This window comes from Ananas comosus, linkage group 14, assembly GCF_001540865.1.
Source record: "Ananas comosus cultivar F153 linkage group 14, ASM154086v1, whole genome shotgun sequence".
Classification (NCBI taxonomy): domain Eukaryota; kingdom Viridiplantae; phylum Streptophyta; class Magnoliopsida; order Poales; family Bromeliaceae; genus Ananas; species Ananas comosus.
This window is the reverse complement of record NC_033634.1, coordinates 9,849,146-9,867,782: the sequence shown is the minus strand read 5'-3', so window position 1 is coordinate 9,867,782 and position 18,637 is coordinate 9,849,146. Positions and strand designations below refer to the sequence as shown.

Genomic DNA, 18,637 nt, shown 5'->3' with positions numbered 1-18,637 from the left:
CTCTATCTATTTGGTTGCCTATCTTTTCTATATTTATCTAGTTTTTTCTTATATATACATATATACTTACACACACATATACATACATACACACACATATACATACATATATATATATATATATATATATAGAGAGAGAGAGAGAGAGAGAGAGAATGAGGCTACGATGCTTTTAAAAGTAAGGGGGCTTTTGTGCTTTTGCTTCTTTTCTTTTTTTTTTGACGATGCGACATCCAAATCAATGATTCGCTTCGTTAACTTATTTGAAGTATCTAGATGTCATGTTTCATGATTTTTTATTTCATTTATCCAGTGATCAAAAAGTCTCAAAAATTAATTATTTAAATAGTAAATATGAAGTAATTGCAAGTTTAAGGATGCAGAAATATTCAAATTGAATAAAATTTTGAAATAATAACTTTTTTACTCTTAAAGTAAGATCTTTGATCTAAAATTTAAAGATATAGAAATATTCAAATTGAATGAAATTTTGAAATAATAATTTTTTTACCCTTAAAGTAAGATCTTCGATCTAAAATTTAAGTCCTCTATATCACCTCTTTTTATGAGATTTTTATTTCTAGCAGTTTATTTTGGGACCACTCAATCATAAGTTAAATGAGATCAAAAAAACCATGAAACCTGATTTCTCAATACTTCAAATAGTGTAGATCAAGTCAAATAGAGTGGATCATCGATTCCAATATCTCATTATAAAAAAAAAAAGCACGGAGGCCCTATGCTTTAGAAAGCAAACGGAGCCTCACTCTATATATAAACATACACGCACACATACATACATACATACATACATATACATACATACATATACATACATACATACATATACATACATACATACATATACATACATATACATACATACATACATATACATACATACATACATATACATACATACATACATATACATATATATATATATATACATATATATATATATATATATATATATATATATATATATATATCTTACCCACATTGTTATTCTAAACTCACAAAATATCCATCATGGCCAAAACCATCTATTCACATTTTATCTTTCTTCTTTCAATATCTATCCTACTCTTCTTCTCTGAAACTACTGGAGGATTGAAAAGATCCTTAAGCTTTGAGCTCATCTATCGTTACTCACCTCGTTCCCCTATTTACTACTCTAACCTTACTGATTCACAACGCTTTGAAGACTCCCTCCTCCATTTTGAGAATCGATTCCTCCAACTAAACAACTCTCAAGCAATGTCAGTTGGTTATGAAATAACTGCTATTCGCCCCCGTATCATTTTCTATGGGTCATTATACATGGTTTTTTTGACGATTGGCACTGGCAATGGTACTATTGGCTACTACTTAAGCATTGACACAGGTAGTTATCTTACTTGGACCCAATGCAAGCCATGTATAAATTGCTACCCACAAAATGATCCTTACTTTGACCCTCACCAATCCCCTTCCTTTATTGACATCTCTTGCTCCCACCAAAACCCCTGCCCGCAAGGGAATTACCATTGCATAAACAACCGTTGCCACTACCAAGTTGGCTATATCGATGGCTCCTACACAAAAGGCACACTCTCGAAAGACACCTTCGGCTTCCGTTCTAGCCATAGTGACTACCCTGAGTTTATTGAGGGGCTCGTCTTTGGCTGCTCGCATGATAGCCAACTAGTTGTACCTAGCCATGGTTATCCATCAGGAATAATTTCATTAGGTTTGTTCAGGGAATCATTTGCAATGCAACTCATTAATCATGGTAGTCAGGGTCGCTTCTCATACTGTCTTCCCTTGAGAGGTTCAACAAGTATGAGCTTTTTACGATTCGGAGATGACATTGTGCAAAGAGGTCCAGTCCAAACCACACCTATAGAACCAAGCCAAGGTGTGTGCTTCTACTATATTATCTTAAATGACATCAGTGTTGGTACCAAACGACTTGGATTTGAGCCAGGAATGTTTGCCCGAAAGCCGAATGGGTCAGGCGGGTTCATTGTGGACTCTGGGGCAGCAGTCTCTCGATTGATAACCCCAGCTTTCGAAAGGGTGAAGAAAGTTCTTAGGGCTTATTTCCGCCATAGGAATTTTGTTGAAGTGGACCCAACAAAATATGGAATCTCACTTAAACTTTGTTGGCTTTTCCAGCCACATTATCAGAGCTTAATGCCAAGTATGACATTTCATTTGCAAGGGGCCGAGATGAGTATAGCATGGCAGAGCTTGTTCCACATTGTTCAACAGAAGGGAATATTTTGCTTTGCAATGCTGCCGCTGGAGACTTTGACAATTCTTGGGGCGTACCAGCAAACAAATACTCGATTTACTTTTGATGTGTTGCAATTACAGCTAGCCTTCAATCCAGAAAATTGTGAACATGACTCCCAACCTTAAAAGAGAAAAATAAGAGGATAAATACTAAAATAATGTGCCTATGTGCTTGTTTTTCTTCCCTAATAGTATTTATCTAAACTTTATCCAAAGGAAGACCTTTTCTGGAGAATAAATTTTTAACGAAAACTATTCGTATCATGAGATCATTGAATCCAGAATTCATACTGTGTTGATATTTGTGCATTTTATATGATGGATGGTGGATCTAGTGGTCCACAATCGAAAGAATATTATGCAACCAAAGTGAATATTCCTAATCTTATGGGACTCTTATTAAAAATAAACTCTTGAGATTATTGGAAATATGACATCTGACTGTTACCAGGAATTATCAACATCACTTCATCTTTGGCACTTATCTTTCATATTGTGCTTTTTGATAAAATCCATGATTTTGACTTAGCCTTTTTTAGAGAAGCATGCTTTCTTTGCCAAATCTTTTCAATGGACAATGTTGGGTTATAAACAGTATAGACAATGCAAGTAGATGTGTCGGGAATTCATAACAAAAGATTGAAATTGATTTTTCTTTTTTGATAAAACCTTCTCTACTGTAAAAAAGCATAATACGACAACATAAGTAAATCCTGTTACGGCAGTGGGCCTCCAACAAATACGTTCTATATACTTGTTATGATATATAGAAATCTCTACAAAAAGTAAAATAGAAAAGATAAGAGAAGAAGAAGACGAATCAAAGAATTTGGTATGTTGTTGTGGAAGCAAAACAAAACTAACAATATTGAAGAAAAGTCACCAGGATGCGTCCATACAACTTGCAAAAATTAATTAGCGCCCGGCTCGGCTTCAACTTAATTAATACCGGCTTCGCTAACCAAATAATCCCGGCCTATCTATTTATAACTAATTACATAGTATCCTACTCTGATTTGATTTCATCTTAACCATAATTTAAATAACCGAATATAATAATGGATAAGATCGAATAATCTAATCTTAATCTCATTAGCATTATCTCTAACACTCCCCCATAATGCTAATGTTCTTCGCACCGATCTTCTCTCGGCAAAATATGAATTTCTCCAATAGTAGCGGCTTTGTGAAAATATCGACCATCTGCTCCTCGGTTGCGAAGCGTATCAACTCGAACCCTTCTCGTACTTTTTCGATCATCAACTTAACCTGTCCAAACACTATTAAAACAACAAAAATAAAAATCGTTAGGGTTAGTATACCACAACCGGTGGTTTCTTATTTCTTTCAAATCTCTTAATATCCTTTTCGTCTTATATATCCACATACATTGCAACAGAACTAGGTTATAGGGACACATGTTTGGGACACTTTTATATAAGTGTCCTATTTATGCCAAAACTTTAAAATATAATCTACTAATGCCTAAATATAAAGCCTAATCAAACCAAAAATAAAAGGTTACTCTACTCAACCTACCCCATCCAGCCCATTCAGCCCGATTACAAACAAAAAAGAAAAAAAAATAAAAAATCGATTACTATCTCCCATTCTCTCCTCACTCAATCCACTGAAATTCTAGACGAAGAGCCTTTCCCTCTCGTCCTCCTCCGCCACCGCAGCCAACAAAGTAGAGTTCTAGCGGTTGCTAAATGTTTAAATAAGTGTTGATAAATTAGTAACACTCTTTTTAGGTTATAGCGACACTCATTAACTGTCACTATATACCTAGCGACCCCACATATAGCAACACTTTTTAAAAGTATCGGTAATTTAGCAAGCATCACTTCTTTTGACCTGTACCGATATTTAAAAGTGTCGCTATGGACCGTTTTTGTTGTAGTGATAAATCCAATAACTTCTTTATCTATAGGCGATTTAACAAACTCACAGATATTATTTTTTCTTAATGGCACATTTTCTTTATTCGTCGCCTTACACCAATAATTAGATTCTCTCACCTTTTCGATGTTTTGCGATTCTCCACATTGTGAATACATGCACTGTTCGTATATTTCACTAAGTGATCTTACTTTTCTTGGCATCGTCTCTCGAGAAGTTTCTGGTGAAATTCGCGGTAAAGCTTGTGGTGTTGTTTCCGTGCTTGTCGTACTTCCACCGTTGTTTCTATTCTCAGTTACAGTTTTATTTTCGAATATTAGAAGTGGATTATCCTATACTTTTGCGCTCCAATCCTAAGCTTTTTGTTCATCAAATATAGCATCACGACTTATAATTAAAGAGTTAGTAGCAGGATTATAAAATCGATAGGCTTTACTTCTTTTGCTATATCCAACAAAAATACACTTCTGACTATTATCATCCAATTTTTGCCTATTTTGTGATAGAATATGAACAAAAGAAACCGATCAAAAAATTTTAAAGTGTTTTACCTTCGGTTTCCAGCCGGTTTATGCTTCATAAGGTGTAATATTCTCCAGCACTAAAATTGGACTTCTTTTGAGAATGTATGTTGTAGTAGATACCGCTTCTGCCCAAAATTTGTTTGGGAGCTTTTTCGCTTTCAACATGCTTTTTGCCATCTCGACTAAACTTTGATTTTTGCGCTTTGCGTTTGAACAGTTTCTGAGGTGTGTAACTGGTTGTCGAATACCTGTGAAGTATTCATTGCCTTTAAAATTTTCAAACTTGTAGAAATAAATTCTCTCTCGATCTGGTTCGGAGGATCCTAATTAATACGGTTCGTTTGCAAATTTTTAAATTTTAGAAGCATTCAAAGCTTGGATTTTATTTTTGATTAATAACAACAAGTATGCCGGCTATAATCATCCACGAATATAAAATAGTAATTTGTTGTATGAGTGGTAGGTGTATGACTCGGTCCCATAATTGCTTTTCAATTCTAATGGTCTTTTGGCTCTCAATTTACTTTTCTCGGAAAGCAGTCCCTGTGGTGTCAACGAGGTCTTTTTTTTGGTTTAAGAAGTAAGCGGTAATGTGCCAAATTTTATTTTTTTGTGAATCCTAGCCTCCGGGTATACCAGTTGCACCACAAATATAGGGAGAGTGAATATTTCACAACGGACAGAGTTCTCCCATTATTTGCCGGCATCGCAGAAGTACAAATCAACAAACGTATACATTCCATTACATATACATTCTTTCTTAAGAGATTCATAAATCACATCTATCAGTTCATATTTCCTCCCACGGAAATCATTTTGAAGCTACTAAGAGTATGAAAGCAATAAAACCTTTTCAAAACTGTTTCCACACGAAACTTTTTTCTTTAAAAATTGCTTACCAGAGGGGTAGAAAACCGTTTTTCTCAAGAAACTTATAAGTTCTTTAATATTCATTTACCAAAATAATTTATCCAAGTAAAAAAAACAACTGAACCATATGTCTAAGTATTTATTTTGGTAAGGAAAGGATAGAAACTAGACGAATGTCTGGGAGGAACTCTTACGACCGCTACGACGTGTCGATTAGCTGTTACCTACGCCCAATATGAAATGGGGTGGCGGTAGAGACATGTAATGTATCCTTCCAGTGGGTACCACAAGCGCGAAGGTGAGGGAGTACTACCGGTAATTCAGGATGAGATAAATGAAGTTATGAAAGATATACGATTATGAGTAGATATTAACAATAAACTGAAGGAAGGAGACAAACTAGGAACATCCTCATCACGCCTAACTTGTAATAGAACGAATGTACATGGTGTTTAACTCTGCGCAATGAGTGTATGGGTAAACAAAAATATATTAGGAATATACTAAATCGCTTACGATGTATAAAGAACAAAGTATATGATATGTTATACCCGGACGATTCGTTCCCAAAAATATCCCAATCAGAAACCTGGCATGCGGTTTCAGAACCTCAGCCTATGCCACTGGATCTACTGTATTACTAACCAGTTTTCTGACGCTTGTGCGACGGTGCTTATTAACCCAGTTCTGACCGATGGTGGGCTCACGGGCTGGCACATACTAACACTTTTTCGGAAAAGACAATAGCCGCGGCTTGGATCAGCCCTGGTAGTTCGTGAATGCTGCGAGTATGTGGCAGATGCATGTGATTATGCATCAAAAACAACGGGATTGGCAATAGCAACAATCACGGCCCGCTCGGGGACAAGCGACCAATAGGTCATCGAACATAGAATACAGTACAGCACTTAGGTCAACTAGATGGATTTTTATCAACATCCTTTCGAAGGTATGCCGTATTTGACTACTCAATGTCAATAACAGATATGCCACTGAACCGCAACTAGGTTTACTGGAATACTATGAACCGTCGACTAGGTTCCGAGGGGATGTCAATCTACGAATCAATGTAAGATCTATAATATCCGTCGGCAATCAACCGACAATCTACCCATCGGTACCAGCCATTAGTATCAAATAGTCACCGGACAGTAGTCACATACAATGTAGTACGACGAATAGGTACAGACACGGAATTACCAAACGACCAACTTAGGTCATTCGATTAAATGAATATTAAATCGGCTCTATCCTACTAATATACTAGATATGAAAAACACCGAGATAGAGTATAGCGAGAACAAATTGGGGTGTGCTAGGCTCAAATATCTATAAGATATATATGCAAGATAACAACGACGGATATAAGGGTAAGAAGCATATAACCGAGCGTGCACCTGTACGACTTCGGAATCGATACTACTTGTATGAACAACGTGCCTGTTTCGATTTGGAAGGATCATCAACTGGAATATCGGAGGGTTCAAGGTTGTATCTAACCCCCAAACAGAAAAACTAAGACAAACCTTTAATTAAACCCACGGGAATCGGTTTCCCCAAAAACGTTACGAATAACACACGGAAGTCCCAAAATGATCGGGACTCGCCGGGACACGAAATGTCCCGAAATTCATCGACTCGTTACGATACCACTGCACTAAAACTTATTCATCGACTTTAGCAGCAAACACACTGACCTCATCGGAAGCGTTTATGTGGATAATTCGTTCGTCCGGGTTTCCGTAAGTGTCATTTCGAACCGGACCACCGTCGCTTAACCCGTCATTCCCGAACCGCTCGAAAACATGCGGGTGACAAGCCACCGGTATCAACGACATAAACAATATGCTCACGGGCACTTCGGAAGATTTCCGAACGAAAAACGCGTTCCGTCGGCGGATTTTGCGACAAATTGCGGGAATCAATTTTCGATCTCGCAAGGCCTTGGGGCCTTGAACATCAGTCGAGGTTACTCTGCCGGCTGCTGCAACTAGCAATCCCAAAGTGTAAATTGCGGTAAACTCCGATTCCTAAAAAATAATTTATTAAAGTGATATTCGGTTGTCATGGCCGCTAGCGCAAACGTAGGCGTATTCAGCCAAGCTGAGCCACCGTGATAGTGTATCGGCGATGTTGGAGGGTTTGTCACTTGTCGGAGACTGCGGCACTGTTGGAAGCACGAATGATGCGAACTTCAGTGACGTGACCAGTATCTTAATCGCATCACTACGCAACGGAGATCTTGACTAACGGAGAGTGGCACGATGTTCAGCACCGAGTGGGTAGGGATCATCGTGCTCACTTTTGAGATTATTAGGGGTGTTTTTCGCATCACCGGAAAGATGACCGGACTAATCAGTGTGTGGTAATATAGGGTTACCGACCAGTGGAGATAGGTTGTCGCCGGCGGCCGAAGCGATGCGCTCCGGCGGGGGACGGGTGCGGGCGGTCAAGTGGGGCTGAGGACTGCTGGCGGCGGCCGGAGGTAGCGGTGCGTGGCGGAGAGAGAGATCACCAAGAGCTTTGATCTCGGTGTTCACTCGCGACGGCGGCGGGCGCGGTTTGGGGAGCTCCAGTGCGGCGGCTGGGGCGATCTTGATTCAAATATTCATAATACAGTCATACATATCCTCGTGGGCAACGCGTCCGCGCGGCTCGCGGTGGACAATGGGGCATTAGGGGGTTATGGCGAGGTATGGGCTCATTGGGTTCGAAATTTCTCGTTAAATTCGTGACGATTAGCAGGTTTTTGTATTGTAACATTAAGCAGTGGAAATTTTGATGATTGGAGTGCGTGGACTAGTGGATTATGTGTTTCTTGAGTTGTTAAATGATGGTTTTAATGTTTCTGCTCTTGCTGAACGAAGTGGTGTTTATTTTGCAATTGCGGAGTTATTCAAGGTATTAGTCTTTGAACAACAAACAAACAGCAATTTTTGGATAATTACTATGAGATCCAGATTTGGACATTAGCTGCTGTAGGAAATTTTCATTGTTACCTTTTCTATAATAAATTTATAAAGCTTTTGACCTTTTTTTTGAGAAATTAATTAAGATCTATTGTTCAATCGTTCCATGTTATCTTTAAGATTATTGTGATTTTTAGATAATTATGTATTTGTATATATGCGTTGATTCACAGTTATCTAGGTTGTCATCGAGTGTTAAACTTGATTGTGTATTTTATTGAAAAATCTCTTTAATTTTTTTGAAATTTGGATATTGTTTTTCATGTGTCTGTTCTAGTTATTTACATTTTTCTAAGTTGTTTGATTTAATTTTGCTATATTTTAACAGGTGCGGAATTATCCGTATTCAAACAATCCAATTAGCATCAAGTCATTACGGCAGTGATTTGATTAGATCATATAGGTATTATGTTTGAGAGAAACGAAAAGAGGCTTATTCGTAATCAATCATATATTGCTTGTATCGTTCATTATAGTGAAGGTTTTCTAATGCTTTATTTTTAATTGATATGGGATGTATAGCTCATTTTCTAGTTCTTTTCTATATATTTTGATCTGCCTATTAATGTTTTTTTTTTAACACTTTCTTATGTAGTATTTTCTTTAATTTGAATCAGTCTTTTTTAGCTTCTTAGGTAGTTTTTTGATGATGGATCGTTGATTTAAGAGTTACTTTAATCTAATTTCTGAATTTTTTGGGTAAATTTTTTTGAGTTAGATATTGCTTCGAACTCTAACCAGTAACTCTTGAATTTATTCTTCTAATCAACTAATATTTTGTTGTTGCTCGTTAGGATTTGCACGACGATATTACCAAGCTGAGAGACGAACACGACTATGCCTTTATTCTGGTAGTGTCACGGTTAATGATGTGCTCAAAATGTCTTTAGCTTAATTAGTAATTAATTTTTTCTTATGTTTTTTTTTTTTTTGAGGAAGGTAGCATGTACACGTTCATTTATTTCATTTAGAATAAAATTAGCTGGAAATGTGAGATCGAATAGTATTCATTTTCCAATCTTTTAATAGTGTAATCCTATTCTTGACTTCAAATTGGTATTTTTATTAATAGTGTTTCTTTTATATATTATGTGATTACTGCACTTTTTTTTACAACTATTTCAATCATGAAATAAAATATGTTATGATACACTGATTGCAGAAAGATATTATTTGGAACAGATTCTTTTTGTCGGCTTGTAATTCGTATTCTGAGCAAGTTTTCAAATGTGGAAAGAGTTTTAGCATTTTTAATTTTGAGGCTTTTCCGATGATTATAGGTGTTTATTTTATAGAATTTTGTTATTTTTTGGCCTAAATTTTGAACAAGTATTTTATTTGTTAGAACACGTGTCCAAAATTTAATTTAGATTGCTGAGATCTGTAATTTGAGAGTACGATTATTTGTTATTACATATATTAATGTTTTGTTTTACTTATTTTTTATATTTAATCTATGGAGTTTTTAGTTTTGGATTCAAGGTTTAATATTTATATTGTAATTGCCGTATAAGTTTCATTTATCAATCATTTGTAAATTAAATTGCCACTATAATTTTTATCAACCCTACCAAAATGTGATAATTGTTCATAATTGCGATTGAAATGATTTAAGGCATTATAATTTGACTGGAATTTAAATTTAATGCACTAATATATATTTAGCGCATTTAAAAAAATACTATTGATTTAAATTTATGTGTTTTAATTAATTAGGTTTGTTAAATTTTTTACAATTCACTGAAAATTGTAATCGAAAAAAAGCCTCCAAAAAAAACTTAGATATTTAAAACTCTTTTATTTTAGAGAAGTATTTTGTAGTGGATTCTATTGATCCACAGATTTTTTTTCCATTTTAGAGAAGTCATTTTGTAGTTGGGATTGCGATTGAATCCCAGATTTTTTTTCCTTACATCAGATATCTTTTGGATTTTCTTTTTTATTTTTTTCGCCTGTTAAATTTTTTAGCTTTATCTATTTTTATCATTATATTATTTATATTATATATATATATATATACTATATATAGTAGGGATACTTGTATTAAGAGCACAGCATGCACTTGTGTTAAGTTTTAACTGCCATTCAATTTGATAGTGTTGGTTTTAGGGTGAAAAGGAAAAGAGAAAATAGAGAGAAATTGAGTTTCTCAATTTCTCTCCATTTTCTCTTCTCCCATTCATCCTAACCACCCATCAAATTTGATGGACGGTTAAGAACTTAGGAGCACAAGGGCAGCTGTGCTCCTAATAGCACAGTAGCCCTACTATATATATATATATATATATATATGTATAAATCTTTTCATGTCTTCTATGATTTACTTCTTTGCAAAATATCAACCATGGGCAAAGTTATCCATTCATATGTTATCTTTCTTCTTTTAATGTCCATCCTTCTCTTTTCCTTTGAAACTATTGTAGCACTTAAAAGAATCTTAAGCTTTGAGCTCATATATCATCACTCTCCTCGGTCCCCAATTTACAACCCTAACCTCACCGATTCACAACGCTTTGAAGAGTCCCTCCGCCTTTCTGAAAATCGATTCCTCAAACTGAACAATGTTGAACCAACGCCTGTTGGCCATGAAATAACCACTATTCGCCCCCCTATCATTTACTATCAAGCATTGTACATGGTTTTTGTGACAATTGGCACTGGAAATGGTAGCATTGGCTACCATTTAGACCTAGATACAGGCAGTTATCTTACTTGGACCCAATGCAAGCCATGCATCAATTGCTATGTGCAAAATGAACCTTACTTCGACCCTCGCCAATCCCCTTCCTTTGTTGATGTATCCTGCTCTGACCAGAACCCTTGCCCACAAAGATATTACCATTGCATCAACAACCGTTGCCACTACCAGATCAGCTATATTGGTGGGTCCCGGACAATTGGCACGCTCTCAAAAGACACCTTTGGCTTCCATTCGAGCCATGGTGGCCACCTCGAGTTTGTTGAAGGGCTTGCCTTTGGCTGCTCACATGATACACATTTAACTAGTGACCACCATGGTTATCCATCAGGAGTAATGGCATTAGGTTTGTCCGAGGAATCATTTACAAGACAACTTATCAATCATGGCAGCCAGGGGCGCTTTTCATATTGTCTTCCCCCGGTAGGTTCAAACAGTATAAGCTTTTTACGATTCGGAAGCAACATTGTGCAAAGAGGGCCAGTCCAAACCACACCGATAATACCCATACAAGGTGTGTGCTTCTATTACATTACTTTAAATGACATTAGTGTTGGTAACAAACGACTTGGGTTTGAGCCAAGAATGTTCGCACGAAAGCCGAATGGGTCGGGCGGGTTCTATGTGGACTCCGGCTCATTCATCACTTACCTAATAACTCCAGCTTTTGAACGAGTGAGGAAAGAGCTTAGAGATTATTTCCGCCATAAGAAATTGGTTGAAGTGGACCCACAGAGGTACAAGACAAATCTTAAACTTTGTTGGCTTTTCCAACCAAGTTATGAGAGCTTAATGCCGAGCATAACATTACATTTACAAGGGGCCCAAATGCATATCATGTGGCGAGAGTTGTTCCTCATTGCATGGACGAAGGGAATATTTTGCTTTGCAATGTTGCCACAGGACAATTCAAGTATTCTCGGGGCATACCAACAAGCAAATACTCGATTTACTTTTGATGTGCTGCAATCACAACTAGCCTTCAATCCAGAGAATTGTGAACATGACTCCCAACCATGAAAGAGAGTAGTAGGAAACTAAGACCCAAAATAATGTGCCCAATATATATGTTTTTCTTTTTTAATAGTATTTATCTAAAGCAATCTAAAGTAAGATTATTTTTAGAGAACAAATCTTTATATTAAAACTATTCATATGACGGGATCATTGAATTTAATATTCACATTATTTGAAATTCATGTATTTTATATGATGAATAGTGATTCAATGTCCACTATAGGAACAATACTATGTGATCAATATAAAGATTCACAACCTTTCAAAGTTTTTTATAAGGAAAAGGGACATTCGAAACATAATCTATCTGCATGCAAGGCGCTGCTACCTTAAAATATCAACTTATTAAAAGTGATATTATACTGCAAGAATATTCCTTTTAGTATTAGAATGTCTTTTGATCTAAGTATTAATTCACTATGTAGTTGTTAAATGACAATATTAATACTCCTTTCCTTTTTTTGAATTATTCGACACAATGCTTCAATTATTCATTACAAACCTACTAGTAATTTCTTTAACCTCTGCGCTCACTACAACAAAATGGACATTTAGCGGCAATTTAATGGCTGCAATTATCAAATAGCCGTTATTATCTATTTTAGACTATACTTTTTTTACTGACTAATAATTTTATACTAAATACATCTATTTTGACCCCAATACTATTCTAAACCGAACCCGAACCTAAACTCAAACCCAACCAGCTGGGTCCATCTCACACGAACACCCTTCACCTTCTCCCCCTTTTCCCTACCATAGTTAGTTAATTTGGATTCGGCAAAAATTCGGTACGGATATAATACGCATAAAATTTATTTTCTAATTTTTAAATTCGTTGAAAAATTCGGCCTAAAAAACGGATTCGGTATAAAGTATAAAATATTAGATATAAAATATAAGATAATTTATATTTAAAAATAAAAATTATAAGTTTTTTTTTCATATTTTCAATAATTTGGGAATAATTCGGAAATAATTTGTGAATAATTTGGCTGGCCCAAAAATTTGCGAATAATTCTCTTTCTTTGGGAAAAATTCGTAAACGGACCGTTTAATTTGGATTTTTAATAATTTGCGAATAATTCGCAAATAATTCGTGAATAATTCGCGAATTAACTAACTAGGTTCCCTACCTCTCTCCTATCTCGCGTGAGCTCGAGTTCTTCCCTCTCCTTCACCACTCTTCTCTCATCTTTCTTCCTAGGCGTCCTCTCTAAGCTCCGACCCTATCCCCAAATCACCGTCAGTTTCGCCCCCAACCTTCTCGGCTGCCGATTTTCTCGACCCTGTGTGCACCGGTGCAACATCGCTATCGACCACCTCGAGCACTATCCAGCGACGTCAACTTTGCCACTGCCAACAACGTCTAGGATCTCCAATTTTTTGAGGAGATCTGCTACATCAAGAACTATCACGCCCCGGGGTCCTTTTTGAAAGCTAATTTGAAATCGAGCTATCTTTATAAATCAGAGTCAGCGAGAAACTGCCCTTTTTTTTTTTTTAATCTAGACCCTCAAGACGTGCAACAAACCCGCCACAAATACAGAAATTTTTGAAACAAATAGATAGAGTCTCCCCTGTATTTGCATGACGTAGCGCATAGTACAATTGAACAACCAGATCTCTATTCACACACACAACAATAGGATGTACAAGGATCAACTCATTTCAACATACAGCTAGCCCTCCTTAGTCACATCCATTCCATATTCATCCTAATAGTTAAAAGTGTCTCCCACACGAAAACTATTTCTTTGAAATTTTAACTTTGTGAAAAGCATGAAAAACTATTTTGAAAATTATTTCCCACAGAGACACCTTATTTTGAAAACACTAACACGAGGGGTAGAAAACCACATTTCGAAATCCGAATCCAAAGCCATATGTCCAAAAATCACGAATATTCTAAAACCGTAAGCAACCAAAAACTCATAAATACGTCATCCAAGAATCCGTGAATAAAAAACCATCAACTGAACCATATAAGAACAACTACTAACAAGTATAGAGGTTAAACTATACTGACACATATATGACTTATGTTAAATATGAAGTATAGTCAAAATGTATACCGAGATCGAGACGTCTAAGATCGCCCACTAGCTACAGCCTCATACTGTGTCCTGACCAATCCTACCTATATCACCTGTCGAGAAATGAGGGTAAGAAACCAACAAAGGTCTTCCAGTGGGTACCGCAAGCCGACGAAGCCAAGCATACTCACCGGTAACCATGTATAGGTAAAGAAAGACTTACAATAGCAATGTAACTATAAAGATAGAAGAATTGTAAATAAGCATGTAACAACCGCTACTATAGCTATATGCGTCATCCGGATGAAAAGTCCAAATGTATCCAATCTATACCGCCGTGTCGGTCTAAGGACCTCAGGCAAAAGCCACTCTCCACTCGCTCAACTTGCGAGACCCCAGATAGTTGTATGTATAAGATATAATAAGGCTAATCTCTTAACCCGGCTTAAGCATTTTGGGCGTTGGTTAGGCCCAAGAGGTTAAGAGAGCTAAGCGTACTAAGACGGGAGTAGTCCTAAGATGGGTGACCCTCTGGGAAGTCAAGGCGTTACAGTTGGTATCAGAGCCAATTACCACCCAAAAGTGTGAGATGAGTTGTAACGTATCGAAACCTCGAAAGTGATTATCGAACTTTAGCCAAATTGGTTAAAGTGCCGAGAAAAATGGATGGACAAGTCCCATTTAGCATTCCAACAAGATTGGAAGGGTTAAAAATAAGTTTAAGAGGTGTTAAAAGGGTTTTAGCATCGACCGGCGCGAAGTAGAATCGAAAACGGCGCAAAATAAGTGTTCTGGGCAAAGTGTACCGGTACAACCATCGAGTTGTCACCGGTACAACCCTGCAGCCCGAGAAGGGATTGCTCTCGGGTTTGAGTTTTCGCAGAAATGTACTGGTACACCCCTGGTGTGTACCGGTACACTTTGGTAAAATCCGAACAGTTTGCTCTCGGGTTGCCTCTGCGCAGGAAATGTACCGGTACAAAATCCCGTGTACCGGTACACTTTGGGTCTGACAGCAAAAAAAAAACTGCTGCAATTATGAAAATGGGGAGGGTTTAAATGCAATTATAGCATCGTAATAAAACCCCAACACCCCTCCTCACTCTCTCCCACAGCCATTCACCCATCCCTCTCATTCCTCTTATTTTCTTTCTCTAGAGAGTGAAAGTTTTGGAGTGCCCAATGATCTATCTAGATTGTATCTAACACCTAGAGGGGGGTGAATAGGTTTAATAGCCAAAAACCACAAATCTCAATGTGATAAAAATAAATCTAGAAGATAAAAATCACACCGAGATTTACGTGGGAAAACTCCAACTTGGAGAAAACCCACAGGACCAACACGCGAAAAAATAATTCATAAGAGAAAAGATTACAAGGAGATTACCGACTCTACGGACTCGACCTCTCTTAACCTCTTAAGAATCTCACGCAATCCTCCGGGTTGTCCATGCCCTCACGTTCGAATCCACGAACGCCTCGTTTCGAATCTACTTAACGCCTTCACTCCGAATCCATGAAGCTCACGATCTGAATCCACGAACCAATGTTAATCACGCCGAATCCACGACGTCGTCATGAAGAACATCATGATTATGGTGATCCTTTGCTTAGAGTATCGTAGAAAACCAGAGAAGAAAACTCCAAGCGAAGCATAGATCAAATCGACATATTGATATTAAATAACAATCTCTCGATTTGACCTAAAAGAAGCTATTTTGTAGAAAATAGGTTTTGGATGAAATCCTAGCCTCTAGGGTTTCTCAAACATGTATTCTCATGATGCTTAATCTATTAGAGGAGCCCAATAGCTTATTTATAGGCTTTAGAATCAATTGGAGTCGGATTAGAAAGTTTTTTCGAAAATTACATTGTGTACCGGTACACTTTAAGCTGTTACCGGTTACACGATGACGGAACAGAAAACCTGCGTAATGCTGTAACTGGTGACAAGTCGCTTGTTGTACCGGAACAGAATGCGTACCGATACACTTCCGATGTTGTACCGGTACACTTTGCAAAAATCTATTTTTGCACGGTTTCGGGTTTTGCAAAGTACCAATGCACTTTCTAATCCAGTAAATTTTGGTATTATGATTCTAATGCCTACAATTATGTATGAATCACCATAACATGAATTAAAACCTTACCTCGGCATCGTGATTCACATAGTGAGTTAATTTCGCTTTCTTTGAAGTTTTGGACTCTTTGATCTTCGACGATACGCACCAATCCTTCAAGACTCCGACTCACTTCACGAAACTTGCCAACACATAAGACTTAAAAGAGAGCTCTCCAAAGGGTGGATTGGGAGGAGATTTGAAGGAGAAGCTTGGCTTTGGTGGCTTGGAGATGACCTAGGGCTCTTCTACAAGGTGGACATGGAGATAGCTTTTGGCTAAAGTGAGTTTAGGGTAAAAACTCATCTAGGGTTTGGGTTTATGTCCTAGAAAACTAAGTTTTGATCTTCTAATGGTATAAAAATCTAGTAATGACTTAGAACACATGAAAACTCATGTTTTCTTCCAGGACTCTAATGGTGGATTTTTAGGGTTTGCATTCTAAACCCTAGAAATGACTTGGATGGTTCTAAATGAACTTCTAGAGCAGGTTGGACAAGCTCTCTTTTACTTGTTTTAGAGATCAAAACCTAGGATTTTGCAAATGGCAACATTAGGGCACCCAATTTGGGTCTTTTACCTCCGAATGTTTTTAAGACAAATTGATCTTGTAGAAACCTAATTAGGGGTATTCCCGACGCGTGGGACAACTCCGTTTGACGTTACTAAATGGTCTAAATAAAGTTATTGAGAAAAAGCCTAATTTGGCTTCGTTTTGCCGCAGGCAAAAAAGTAGGGCTTCAAAAATCTCAAGAAATTCACTGTAGCATCCCTACAACCACCGAAGGTGGGTGGTGCATACCGAAGACCTCGAAATTCCTTTTATGTCTAAAGTGTCATATTTCAGCATATGTGTATTGAGGATAAAATTTGCATAGTAGGGTTATATGTGAGCATTTCATTGCATGTTGTGAGTACAAATGCATGTGAGTTATTATCAAGAATGTGAGAATTTTATAAACCCTATGTATGCATGACAAGTGACACGAACTTAGTGGACTTAGTAAACAAATGTGACATCTTAACATAGAAGTAGAAAATGACATTGATGAGTCGAGAATGCTAGAGTTGGAACACTTAGAAAATAAGTGTGGCATGTGTACAAGAACATAGTAGTGTATATGACACTAGCGAAAGTAAAGAATGCAAGTAAAGGTGTGATAGCGACATTATGACAATTTCAACCTTAGAGTTAAGGGTCATATGTGCATTATTTTTTTATAGTTAAGGAATGGATTGAACTTGACATCCTTATAGTTAAGGATTGGATCATACTCACCTGTAAGTCCTTGCTCGAGGGTGGTAGCTCCCTCTCGGGCGATGTGCTCCGGAGTTATCATCATTGGGTGTAGTAGTCTCTCCAGAGGACGGTCCCGTCGGGTGTAGTAGTCTCCCCGATCTTTGGGATTTGTGTTGGTGAGTCTATCGTGGGCGAAACCTATGGGCTAGCCTAGAGATTGGGTTCTGATCAGTGACCTTGCATTCATCATGATTATTTTATTGAGCATAGCATTATTTATTGTTCAGACATATTAGCTGCATTTGCTTTAGCTTGGTTAGTATCTATCCATTCTTCTATTATGCCAGATTTAGACCTAGTGGGAAAGTGTCGGTTGCCGAACCCATTGAAAACTTTGTTGTAGTTCTCACCCCACTATTTCCACAGAGCCGGGACCGAGCGAGCCGACGGACGATCGTGGTAAGGGCATCACGCCCTAGATAGAGACCTCCCGAGTGGGTTTCCATTTTGGTTTAGTTGCATAACTTTATACATCATCTTTTGTATTTTGATGACTATAGATGTTAAAGGGAAAAGAACATGAATGTTGTTAACGATTTTATATTTAAATGCAAGAACTATATTTTGAGATCATGTGATGTAAAAGAGAAGAAATGAAGCAAAAAAAAATGTAAATAATTTTCTAAGTATAGTTTACTACTTTCACTATTGGCTATTGCTTGCCTTCGTGCAAGCTATTGTGTATGCTTTCACTTATACAATTTTATACTCTATCTGTATCTGTTGTTGAGCCTTGGGCGGACAAGGGAAGCTCTGTCCGTTCGGCGTCTGTTCGACGCTCTCGAACCGGCTAAAAGGATCGGGCTCGGGGCGTGACAGATATAATGGTATCAGAGCGTAAAGAGCCAAAAAGTGAAAGTATAGGATGGACCTAGAGACCCTTAGAAATGGAAAACCTTAAGGATCTAGGAAACGTGAGCG

At 37.3% G+C, this 18,637-nt stretch overlaps 2 protein-coding genes and 1 long non-coding RNA gene across 3 annotated transcripts; 2 read left to right on the top strand and 1 right to left on the bottom strand.

Moving 5' to 3' along the window:
- LOC109720345 (aspartic proteinase nepenthesin-2-like) lies at positions 1,033-2,406 on the top strand. The gene has a single exon (XM_020247395.1). The coding sequence runs from the start codon at positions 1,033-1,035 to the stop codon at positions 2,404-2,406; it is 1,374 nt and encodes a 457-aa protein (XP_020102984.1).
- Positions 3,147-4,894, bottom strand: LOC109720790. The gene is made up of 2 exons (XR_002219058.1): positions 4,734-4,894; positions 3,147-3,560 (listed from the first exon to the last, which is right to left on the bottom strand). It is a non-coding gene; the product is annotated as an uncharacterized LOC109720790 (long non-coding RNA).
- On the top strand, positions 10,890-12,263 carry LOC109720344 (aspartic proteinase CDR1-like). Its single transcript, XM_020247394.1, has one exon. It carries the CDS (start codon positions 10,890-10,892, stop codon positions 12,261-12,263), a length of 1,374 nt encoding a protein of 457 aa, XP_020102983.1.

Coding starts and splice junctions, on each gene's coding strand:
- LOC109720344 (XM_020247394.1), top strand. CDS start 10,890: ATGGGCAAAGTTATCCATTCATATGTTATCTTTCTTCTTTTAATGTCC.
- LOC109720345 (XM_020247395.1), top strand. CDS start 1,033: ATGGCCAAAACCATCTATTCACATTTTATCTTTCTTCTTTCAATATCT.